At 45.0% G+C, this 13004-nt stretch overlaps 1 protein-coding gene across 1 annotated transcript in view; it reads right to left on the bottom strand.

Annotated features, from left to right (window-relative positions):
* EXOSC1 (exosome component 1) overlaps nt 1-13004 on the bottom strand; it is a 132655-nt gene that overhangs the window by 43562 nt on the left and 76089 nt on the right. Inside the window, exons 5-6 of the mRNA XM_086922629.1 lie at nt 12362-12395; nt 6472-6522 (exon numbers count right to left, since the gene is read on the bottom strand). Coding sequence (XP_086778755.1) covers nt 6472-6522; nt 12362-12395 — 85 coding nt within the window. The remainder of the gene's footprint in view (nt 1-6471; nt 6523-12361; nt 12396-13004) is intronic.

Here is a 13004-nt window from a genome sequence, read left to right as displayed (position 1 = left end):
CTGAGCTGCTGTGTTCTTTTCAGGAGCCCAGTGATACAATGGTCTGTACCATCTAGGTGACCAGCTGATGGAAGGAGACTTCTGCCCTTCTCTCAGGAGATTGTGCCGGAGGATATGGATTAACCTCTTGATGCAATGACCTTGCTGGTGATTGTCTTGACACTGTGCTGTCAGAAGACGAGATCACAACCTCCGGGGATCTGGATGTTGACCCTCGGTGTGAATCATGAGAGCCTGAAGGCGATGACGATAAGCTCAATGAAAGAGAGGCCTCTCCGGAAGGGCACTTAGACGGAGATATGGAGCGTCTACGTGCAGCCTGGGATCCTGACGGAGACATCTGCCTCGATGAATGCCTCCTCTTCTTCGATGGGGGGCTTGAACGTACGGTAGAACGTTCTCTGGACTTTGAACGCCTCTCCGATGCCGCCTCCTTTCTCGACGTTATTTCAGCCGATTTCTGTCTCGACGTCGACCGGTGATGGGCCGGTGACAGGGCTCTCAAACTCGACGTCGTTCTCATAGGCGTCTTCTGCCTCGACATCGGGGGATGTTGGATTGACGACGAGGACACACGCTGCTGCTGCCTCGACGCCGACGGAGGTGTCTTGTGCCTCGACCCCGAAGATGGGTGTACTGCCCTCAGCGGTGGGGTAGCCTGCTTTGATGTCGAACGCCGGTGATGAGGCGCCGACGGAGCTCTGTGCCTCATCGTCGATCGCTGGTGCGACGACGGAGCGCTGTGCCTAGGAGTGATCTCCCTCGACATCGTATGCCCACCTGGCGGCGACGGAGACCTGCCTCTCGACGTTGAAGGCCGCCTGGTTGACGTCAATGGAGGAACCGGTACCTTTGACGACGAAGTCTTCGCCGCCGAGTGATGATGCGCCGTCATCAAAGTCTTCGGCATTGTTTTAGTTGTCATAGGCAGCTTCGACGCCGATCCCGATGAAGAACAGGTCGGGACTTCTCTCGACGTAGACCGGGTTCTCCTCTTCTGCTACCTTTTAGGAGACCTACCTCTTTCAGAGAGGCCATCGATACAAATTCTCTTTCTGTCTTTAAGGGTTCTCCTTGACAAGTTCTTGCAATGACGACAGCTGTCTGGAGAATGTGTCTCAGGGAGACAGAGGATACACACAGGGCGTGTATCAGTCCTGGCCTTCTTCTTGCCACAGGAAGGGCAAGGGTCGAAAAGGGAAGACATTTTTGACAAAAATAAACTTTTTCTGTAAAACAAAAAAGGCAGCACCTGCACTCTGAAGTCAAAAGACGTCGAGTGAAAGGGAAAAACTTGAAGATTATCAAGATATTTTTGACAGAAAGTCAAAAAAGATAGGAGCTGAAAATCCAGGGTCCTGACTGAAGGAGCCGGAAAGAACAACTGACCTAACTGTCACCCCTGAGGCATGATGGGAAACCTGGGGTCATGGCTGCCTTAAAGGCACGGTGCCTGTTTTGTTGAAAATGCTTTCATTTTCTATGCTTTTGGTTTGCAATGCAGCCTGTAGGCTAACAATGTCTACTTTATTTGAAGTTTTGATGATATATGAGTGTTTGGCTCATTAAAAAACAGAGTTGAAGTGTCACTTGCCCTCATGTGTTTTTTATATCTTTGCAAATAATCTTTATATGGGTAAGTCCATTGTTTAGCCTCCTACGGGGAGCTGCATTGTTATGAGAAAAAATGATATATGTACATACATGTATGTAGAGCTGTATATATGTGAGTTCCATATATAATTTTTATATTAGTCCCCGCACATGGCTGGGAATATTCAGTGCTTATGACTATTGATGAGGATCCCCTGGAGAACTAATCACACTTATACAATTTCTAAGTGCTGCATATAACAGATCTTACTATTACATACTTATGGTGTGTAGATTACTGACCTTCGGTCAGCTGGAAGGCTGAGCAAGCCTTCTTAGGATTCAAAATTTGTGACCTCCTGATCACTGCTTTGTTCGAGAGGCGAGGGTTCAGCTCATTGGACTATCCCTCTGGCAAAACAGGGTAGAGTCAGTTTTGTACTACAATTTCTCAGAGGCTTTCATGGTTGGAATTTTCATGGCTTAGGGAGAAAATGCTAAGTGAAATCACCCATTCTTCAAAGTGGGCACTGCCACGTTTTGAAGTGGACACAGCAGTGTAAGTGCCAAGGCTCAATCTCCATTATGACATGTGAAAAAGGGGACTGCTCTTTCAATAACAAGAAGCACCACAAAGTCTACACTTCATAGGACGAAAGCCCTCAACCACCCAAAGATGGCATGCTTCTTAGTAGGCTCTTCTTCACACTGATACACGCCTGGGATCAATGTGGGCTCCAAAACTCAAGGAGAGGGTAGCTCTAGGAGATGGATGTTATCAGAATGTGCCCTATAGATGTTGGTGTGTGTGTGTATGTTTTTTGTGCAAAGAGCAGAGGGGATACTGGTGTTTAGGATAAGGTTTAAATTACCTCCTGATTAGATTTGATCAGTAATATTGTTAAACTTAGCAAGGCTAGCAACGACCAACTACCTTAAGTATTGCACACCACTGTCAGGAATATACATCACTACCAGCCCAAAAAAATGTTATTAAGTTAATCATAGTTATTTTGTGAATTGAAGAAAAAAAAAAGGACTACCATGTTCCATGACTTAGGAATCCATGCATTGTATGGATCATGGTTCTAGACAGTGCTGTGTTCTTAGTCACTCTTCTTTTTTCAAATGACACCCTCTTTACCTTGCTGGTACCAGCTTGGTGCCCGATATCTTAATCAAGAGATAGTGATCCATTTGTGAAGCCTGAGGGTGGTAGTTACCTCAGTCTTCTAGAGGTTTAACTATATCCCTCTGCTCTTTGCACAAACATCATACACCATACCAACAGCTATAGGGAACACATCCATCTCAGACATCTATTTCCAAGAGCTCGCCTCTTCTTGAGTGTTGTAGCCTACAAGGATACTCTCCAAGATATCAGTGTGAGGAGGAGTCCTGTGATGAAGAATGCCACCCTTTGGGTAGATGAAAACATAATGAACGCCTAAAGGTTGCCCTGATAAATCCCACAGTTCACTATTTGCCTGTGTTCACTCGTCTATGACATGCAGGCAGACATGTAAGGTGAATACATGGAAGAAGAGTCCATCTCAGTCCTTCCTCTGGACATTTAATTCTGCGAGGTGGTGGATGCCTCCATCCATCAGGTGGTGGCTTCCACACTAGAGTCTTTAGAAAGATGCCTGCATCAATTGGCATACGCCTGTCCCGTCCTACTAAACTTGTCCCTGGATCAATCCCGCCCCCGGATGCCCTTACAGGACTTACCAAATCCGCACAGCGCCCTCCCAAATGTTTAGTGGACTCAGAAGTGGACTTGAGGAGAACATTCGAAAGGTTGAAGATGGCTTTTCCTTCTTGCCCTATGCCCAAATGACCTGGAAAGATTGGCGGAAGCCTTATGTTCAGCGGATGGTTTGGCTTTTGTCACCTCCCTCCCAGACGGGGACTTGAATTGTGAGGCAGGCCCCTCGAGGCCTTCACAGCCCTCTCCTGTTCCTACCCCTTCAGGGCCCTCAGAGACCATGGGCAGGAGGACTCCTCATATATGTTAGATACCGATGATCTGATCCACCCTGCTCCATGGATTAGTTCCCCTCTACCAAGGACGTGGAGAGCTGCCTTAGAAAGCCGCTAGAGAAAGATGTGCGGGCCCGGGGCGCTCGGCCATCCCCTTCTACACCCAAGGCCCTCCTCTGGGTCAAGGCTATTGTAGAAGATGGGACCAATTCCACTCCAGGCATTCTTCCCCTCAATAAGAGGCCCAAGACAAGGCAATGCACGAGGCTCCTCCAGAGGAAAATTCCACTGGGCCCAATCAGGTGAGTGTTCGCTCTTCTTCCAAACAAAGGGTGGGAGGTTGACTGGTAATGTTTTTACACAAGGGAGGCGCTTACCTCAGACTCATAAGTTCTGTGAACGATTCAAAGTTTTCAGATCGAGTTTTAAGGCTCTGACATTGAACACTCACGTCCACGCCTGCAGGTTTTTTCAGAGGATCAGGCTGCCTTGATAGATGAGAAGGTGGCAGATTTTCTGAAAAAAGACATGACTGCCCTGACATGTTAACATTCGCGAGGTTTCCTCAGCAATATTTTCTTGGTGGAGAACCGGGACAAGAAGAGTGACCCATGATCAGCCTCATGGATTTCAATGGGTGGCTGATCTATTGCCATTTCAACATTGAAAGTATCCATCTGTTGGGCAATCAGCTGCACCCGGACGACTGGATGGTGCGTCTAGATCTCAAAGACGCATATCCGACGGTCCCTATTTTTGCACCCCATCACAGGTTCTTGCAGCTCCGGTGACAAAGTCAAGTGTACAAATTCAAGACTCTCGTCCGCCCCCTGGTGCTTCACCAAGGTGTTGAAGCCACAGATGGAATCACTCAGCTCAGTGTTCTCACCAGATTATCTATTTAGATTAATTTCTAATGGGCCAATGCCCACACTGATTGAGGGACCAGTTGCAATCAACAATTCACCTGCTGGAAGGCTTGGATTTTGTCGTCATTAATGAAAAGAAATCACTTTTAACTCCATCCAAATGCCGCTGACGTTTGTCATTGATTCATTGGAAAATACTCTTAAGTCTGCCCTCCAGGAAAGTGGCAAAGAATTAAAAACATTTGAGAAAGACTATCTAGACCTGCAACCTCACTGTGCTCGCTTGGTAGGCCTTCTGTCCTCCATCCAGGCAATTGTCCTGGGCCCAATGCATTACATGGCAATTCAACGGCTCACAGCCTTCCACCTGCACAAAGGTCTCCAATATTCGGAGCATATCCCTCAGAACGGAAAAAGACAAGGACACGATGAGCTGGTGATTGGCTCACAGAGGAATGGAATGGGAGAGCCATTTTCGGATCCGACCCGGATACTGTCATCATGTCCAACACTAGCATATCTGGATGGGGACATGCCGTGGGGACTCTTTCACAAGAGGAAAATGGTCCTGCCCCAGAACAACAACCCAAAATAAATGGTTTGGAGCTGATGGCGGAGTCCTCTACAGGTCAATGTTGGACCAAGGAGAAGGTGATTTGCTTTGTCCTCCTAAAATGGACAACAATTCGGCAGTTTGCTACATCAGTCATCGGGGGGGACCAGATGGAAAGTCCTGGTGGACCTGGCCTAGGACTTCTGGACATTCTGCCTATCCAACAATGTCTCAGTCGCAACAGAGTACCTTCCCAGAGCATCTAAAGAGGTAGCAAATTGGTGCTCCAGAGAGTGGTCCGATATGAGCCTATGAACGCTAGATCCCTGGGACTTCAGAAAACTGGACACTCATTGGAAGTCTTTCACAATGGGCCTCTTTGCCTCCAGTCTAGATCACCAGCTGACCAGATACTTCAGTTAGAAGCCGGACCCTCTGGCAGTGGCGACGGATGCTTTTCTGCAGGACTGGTCCAGGAAAAAGGGATATGTGTTTCCCCAATTCATGATAATCATAAGGTTGTTCATGCAAGTAAGATGGCAGCAGGCAAACGTAGCCCTGATCATACCATTCTGGAGGTCTCTGTGTGATTTACAGTTGTTCTGGAATTTTCTTAGGATTCTCCAGTACGTCTACCCCATGCTCCAGATCACCTTTGGGATCTTCTGGGCAAATTACACCCATTAATCCTACAAGAGCGAATGCCTCTCATGGCCTGGAGGATAACTGGGAAAAATGGCAAGTCCCGGGACTTTCACAAGAAGCTGTAAGAATGCTGGCTGCAACATGGGTACACAAAACCACCAAATGGGGCAGGTCAGCATAGCCAAGATAGGTTCATTGGTGTGTTTGAAACGTTGAGAATCCCATGGGGTTTGAGGTTATCCCTATAATTAATTTCTTATCATTGTCATTGCAAGGTTTGGCTTATTGAACATTAACACATACCAGTTGGCCATTTCTGCAGGTCCCGCCCCAATACCGGGTTCTCAGGTAGGGAACACCAGCTGGTGATTAAACTGGTAAGAGGCATATGTCTGGCATTGCCCCATAACCCAGATACTCCTCCCTAAGGGATGTTAATAGAGTCCTACATCTTTTTCGTCATGGCAATGAAATTCGTTTTTGTCTATTAAGGAAGTATCGTGAAACTCGCAAAGCTGCTTTGTTTGGTTTCCTGCCAGAGAGTCTTGGATGTTCGAATCCTGGATATCATGGGATTTTTACACCCCAGGGTGTCACTATTCACATTTCCAGAGGAACAAAGGCCAATTCTAAGGTGGTGACTTATACAGCTTATCTAAGTTCCAAACGGTGTGTGTGATAAGCTGCCTAAAGGACTCTGGTTTCAATATAGTGTCCTTCATTTTTCTAAAAGCAATTTTACAGTCTGTTAATGACTCTTCTAGGGCAAAGTGAAAGGGAACTTGAAATTGAACCAAATAGTTCTCATTTGCAAGAAAAAGAGGATACAACTTTAGCCAGGACGATGTCACCAGGTCGGAAACTCTTGTACACTTCAACCTAAACAATAGAAAGAAATATAGTTATTAACAGAGAAAACATTTTGCCACAATAAATAAGAACTGTGGTAACTATTAAAAAAAGCACATCTGCCTACTAGTTAAATAGCTTTAATAAGTTGATGCATTCTGGGTACTGCTACCAGACACTAATGTGAATAACTGAGCTTTTTCTAAAGGATAAACCTTCTAGTCATCACTTCACTGTAGGTGTTTAGCTCAACTACTGCAAAGGTTCAATACGACTGACAGTCAAAAAAGGACCCAAGATGATTACAAGAGATCAAGAACACAGCAGTATTGATTTTAATTTTTTTGTAAACAAATTTTATTATATCACAGTACGACAGATAGATCGACCCACAGGGCGCAATGGCAGGATATAATGTTCATCTAGGTATTCAATGCAATAGTACACAGTAAATATAGGCTGATCCCTTAGTGTCCGTTGACAGTCCACCTATTGAGAAAATAAATGTCTGAGTACTCAAGGCCATAACTGATTCAACACAACAGTAATGATGAAGACCAAAGCAGACTAACGTTTATACACCTAAACCTGTTCTGCATGCTCCCTTTTTCAAATTACCCAATTTCAAGATCCACCAACCTCAGCCACTTCAATCTTGTCACATAGTGATTTACACAACCGGGACACCTTGCTGAATAGTGGAGATAGAAGAAGATAAAGACCTATAGCTGAATATTTTTTTTAAATAACCACGATAACCCACAAACATTTCAAGCTTGAGGCTAATCTTCATTTTCAAGCCATGTAGGAAAGTAATCTGATTTCCCCAGTGTGGACCCCAGGAATAGGGGTTCCACAGTGGACCCCAGGAACAGAAAATCACTTGCCTACTCTGCAGCACGCACCGATGTGGACCTCGAGAACAGAACATATAAAGTGTTCAAACAGAAATCTGAAAACTGTCCTATTCCAGCACCAAAGACACACGTGAAGACGGATATCTTTATAGCAACATCACAGGGACAAACACTTTTATACCTTTAGGGTATACTACTATATTAATTCAATTAACAAAGCATAACTTGCACAGTTCAACAATAGGGTTTTTATATTAAAAACTCCAGAAGAGCAGGGAGATAAAGCTCTAAATATTTCTAAGAATATGGCAACCCTTGTTTTTAAATATAAACTTAATGCTTATAAAATCAAATTTGTGCAACCAAATTAATCACTTCGAACTGAACATACCAAAGGCAGAATAAAACATGGGGGCCAATGTATCTCTTCTTTGTAGCAACCTTGGCTCTGCAATAGATCCAAGGAGCTTTTCAGAAACATAATCATGGGTTTACTGAAAGTAAAGGGGTGTGAAGATCCCAAATTATTTATTTTTTACACACAGCTTCATAACCAATATCTAATCGCACCTCTACAATTTCTAAGTGCTGCATATAACAGATCTTACTATTACAAACATATGGTGTGTAGTTTACCGACCTTCGGTCAGCTGGAAGGATGAGCAAGCCTTAGGATTCCAAATTAGTGACCTCCTGATCACTGCTTTGTCCGAGCGGCGAGGGTTCAGCTCATTGAGCTATCCCTCTGGCAAAACAGGCTAGAGTCCGTTTTGTACTACAATTTCTAAGAGGCTTTATGGTTGAGTTTTCATGGCTTAGGGAGAAAATGCTAAGTGAAATCACCCATTCATCAAAGTGGGCACTGCCACGTTTTGAAGTGGACACATCAGTGTAAGTGCCAACGAGGCTCAATCTCCATTATGACATGTGAAAAATGAGACTGCTCTCTCAATAACAAGAAGTACCACACAAATGAAGAACATCCTCTTGTTACACTTGACAGTATCCACTGAGGTGGTGGAGGCCTTTATAAAACAACAACTCCATTATGACATGTGAAAAATGAGACTGCTCTCTCAATAACAATAAGTACCACACAAATGAAGAACATCCTCTTGTTACACTTGACAGTATCCACTGAGGTGGTGGAGGCCTTTATAAAACAACAATACCTCAGCCACTGGGCCACAACATCAAAGGATTCTATGGGACACACATGGAACTAATGGCAAACAGCTGAAACAATGAATGTTGGAGTTTCAATTTTAGCAGCCAAATCTTGGTTGCCTTCCTAAGAGCAACAACACACTGTCCCAAACTAAAACAATGTATGGGGACAATCCATTTTTAGGCCCACACAAAACACCATAGCTCAGGATTCCAGTATTAGAAAGATTGGGCACAAACAGAGGACTGAAATAAGCCGACAAATGAAATATTTTACTACATGTACAATTCAACGACATTTATGGAACTTTTAAAGACTAGTTAGAGACTTTACATAACCTGGGCACACTGGGGATTGTCAGGGTGTGAGGGCCACTTGTAAGCTCTAAAGCAGAGTACTTTGGCAGCACACAGTGCACAACTGTAAGCTCACTAACCCAGACTGCTCTGATTCACACTACTGCGATTCTGCAAGCATCACAGAGATCTCAGATGATATTTTATTTTTTACAATTAACCGAACTATTTAATCTTGGCTGCCTTAATTGTGATACTCATTTAGTTATCCTGTCTACTAGCATGCACAAAACAGTGATTTTAATTATGGTTACCTGTGAGAATCTGCCTCTTTTGCATGGTTAGCGCCCCACTTTTTGCCAGGTTTTATGTTGTTTCAAATGTAGTACACAGAGTCCCTGCCTACCAGGCCCCCTGTGCCACTGCTCATTCCCTAAAACAAACCCCTAATTGGTACTTCCACCAACTGTAAGTGCCTAGTAAATGGTACCCTGGGTGCATTAGGTCTGGATGCTGAAGAGGGTCCCCTGGGAACCCCCTCACCGGGACTTGCAGCCTGCATGCCCCTGTCAGGGAGAAAACGACAAAGTCGACATGGCCCCCTGCCTGGGTGTCATGCCAGCTACCACTGCCTGACAGCATAGGTAAGCCACCCCCTCTAACAGGCTCACAGCCCTAAGTCAGTGTGCACTATACTACAGTTGAGGGCATATCTGCATAAGCAGATATGCCTCTACAATATTGGGCCCCATTGCGTAGTATTGTAAGAGCCAGGGAAGCCATAAGAAAGCACATGGGCTGGAACTAGACAACTCGAGTTCCACAGCACCATGATGGCTTCACTGAATACAGGAGTGTTTGGTACCAAACTACTCCTTTCAATAAATCCATACTGATGCCAGTGTGGTATTTATTCTATCATGTACCAGAGGGCACTTCATAGGTGCTCCCTGAAATCCTACCTACCCTGGTGTGGTCTCGGACCAGCTGCAGGCAACCAGCCACCACCATACATATTTCTGGGCCCCTCTGTAGAGAGACCCTGCTCTCTGGGACCAGAACAATGCACATCCTGGGCAGAGGTGTCATGCCTCCTCCCCTAGAATGGGACAGTGTTCTAAGAGGGAAGCTTCAAAGGCCTGTCGCCTTTCTAATGTGACCCTTAACCTCTGCTGCTAGCCGCAGATGGCAGATCCTTGTATACACTCCCACTTTGGGTGGTAAAACCGGCAGGAAAATTTAAAGATATGAGTGGGGTTGGCAGAGGGGGCACCCCCAAAGGTGGGGGACGCGAGGTGAAGCACAACTTTCAGTCCCCACCATCTTAAAGATGGGGGACCCCTTCAATCAGGGTTAGGTCTATGCCCCCTCCCAAAGGAAGGTGGAATAATAGAGGGTGTAGTCACCCCGGGTAAGGTGCCCATTGGCCCTACCTTCTACTCCCCTAAAACGCCTCCTAAGTATTTTAGTTGGATGCCCCAGACCGGATTCTCAGATCTGCAATGAACAAAGAAGAAGGAAGACACCCTGCAGCAGAAGCCAACAACTGTCTTGGCCCTAGCCCTACTGGCCTGTCTCCTGCTTTGATAACCGTGCGACCTGTCTTGCAACAGACCTCTGAAACCCCAGGGAGGACTGTTGCCTTCAATAAAGACTTCAATCTCCCGCGGACACCAGACCTGCTCAGAATAAATATACCCCAAAGACTCTGGATCCAGGTGGATCCGTGTCCCCAGCCCACTCTGCACCCGATGCCCATAGCCCGAGTCCGAGTGGCTCACTGGCAATCCTGACCGTGTGCCCAGGATTGGCCGACCGATCCGGACCTCCACAACAGAACCTTCAGTGTGAATCAAGAGACTCCCCCCGACCGCGACCGGTAAGAAGAGTCTGATGTCAAAAGGCACCCCTGCTCCCTAAGCCCAGGGGAGCTGAACTGATAGTGCCCCTATGACCCCCTACATCCCAACATACCTCTGCTGTCGTTGGTCTTCCTCTTGTAACCTCCAGTGCCAGACCTGCAGCCTCTTTTCAATAAGGATCTTTCTGATGGCAAAGCATTGGGCACCAGACGTCGACATTGCACCCTGCATACGGCCGCCCCTGTGCAGCTGGTGGTGTATGTTTGATGCTGCTCTCTGGCCCCTCCTGTGCTTGTGCTAACCCCAAAGCTTGATCCCAGCAACAGATTTGCTTACCCGCAAGCAGTGTTGCTCCAGGCACCCCCTGACTTCATTGGAAAGCATTGGGTCGAACTTCGTTTATGACCTATGCACCCGGCCGCCCATGTGAAACTGGTGGTGTAGTATTGGTAATTACATGACACCTGTCCCTTGCTGACTTTTGGCTCCGAAGATTGAGATTGTAAGTTAAACTCTTACCTGTATAACCGCAATAATTCCCCCCCCCCCTTAGGATAACATAGGACTGTGTGAAAAAGTTTGTGTCAATTTTTCAAAAAGGAAAGTATTTTTAATTAAAAACGTACTTAACTGATTATGAAGACCTGGGTCTTAAAATAAAGTACAAACAACGTATGATTTTATAAAATTGGTATGATCTCCTCTGTTTTAGGCCTAAGGCTGATCGCCCACACCACCACTAATAGAGCACTTTGAGTTTTACATTGAGACCTGTACACTTTTGGCGAACCCCTGGACTCTCTGCATGGCATTTCTTCCTAGTGGCAATATCATATACAAAGCCAGCTTCCTACATTGCCCAAAAAGGAACATCTAAAATAGCTGCTTTCTTGGTTGTAACAATTAATTTGGGTTAAATATTTAGACTAAATTCACTTAAATGTCCGTTTTTTGCCCATTTTGAAGGCATTCAAGTTTTTTCTGCAATTGCTAAATATGGAATTTCTCAATTTTCTTATGGACAAGTGCAGAATAATGTTAATGTTGCACCCTGCAAATACTGTGATTTTGCCATAGATACATACCCATGTTTAAAGGTGTTAGTGAACTGGCCACTCTGAAGTTAAAACATTTTATTGCAGAGGATTGTACTTTTTGACAATTAGTCAAGCTCATCGATGGACATTTTTCTCTTCCAAGGGCAGCTTCTCCACTCCTACTTCTTACGCGTATGTGTTCCCAGCTCCACTACACAACGGTGCACAATAAATCTCATTTGAGACTTAGACCTTGAGTCAGCAAGGCCTCTCTTTCAACAATCCAAAAGGACTTTAAGCTGTATCAGCTATTACATGAGACGTATTTAGAAAGAATCCTCTCATGGCTGTGTGCCATTTAAATAATAAAAGGAATGTATCACTTCTCTTCTGTGCAGCGGACATGCTGACCTCAGGGCTGATTTAAACCCAGCTTCTGCTTTACAAAATCTCAAACGCCTCGCATTAAGCCACAAGGGCAATGATGGAAAAACAATTATCAAACCAAGATCCAAATTACAAAAATATTGAACAGTAGGTCCCTAGAACAGTATTAAAGCTAGTGTCAGCTAACATTTTGCAAACAGCAGTTGGGAGTATACTATATGACAAAAACTCATAAGCTGTAAAATCTCAATGAAAAATTAACCTTGTCTTTTTCAGTGGCTCGAATGTCTTCCTTTCTGCAAGAGAAAAACATATGGTTAAAAGTGACCCCCTCTAATCCTGATAAATACCTTCACTAAACATTTTTGGTATGAATTCAGAGTGATGCCTCAAGCAGTAAATGGGCAACTGGCATAACATTTCAATCAATTCCCAGGGTAACCTGAGGAAGAGATCACCTTTGTGCTTGGTGTGTTAGGTGACTAGATAGTGGCTTCACACAATGTACTTCTCTAAAGAGTAAAGGGATAATGTGGAACCTAGTAAGACACAACAGTCTTGATTACCTCCTACAAGCCCAGTAGCCAGGCAATGTGTATAACAAACCTCTGATCTGAAGTGTGAAAAATTAGAATGATTTCATGCTACATACACAAACAATACAGCCAAATTTACGCATCTAATATTAACTACACCTTAACAAATGATGACCCTACTCAAACAAAAAATAGAGTGCGGTCTGTGACGGAATCTTCGAAACCTAGGCTAGAAGGTATCCAAACACTACAGCATTGTGAGGCAATACTAAGGACAAAGTAGTGCTATACAAATCTGGTAACATAACATGATAGTCTGGTTTTACGTCAGCCAGTAGTGGCCTAAGACACCCCGATGAGAAGTAACTA

This window comes from Lissotriton vulgaris, chromosome 5 (assembly GCF_964263255.1).
Source record: "Lissotriton vulgaris chromosome 5, aLisVul1.2, whole genome shotgun sequence".
NCBI lineage: Eukaryota > Metazoa > Chordata > Amphibia > Caudata > Salamandridae > Lissotriton > Lissotriton vulgaris.
The sequence above is the reverse complement of the archived record's forward strand: the minus strand, read 5'-3'. Positions and strand labels throughout refer to the sequence as shown.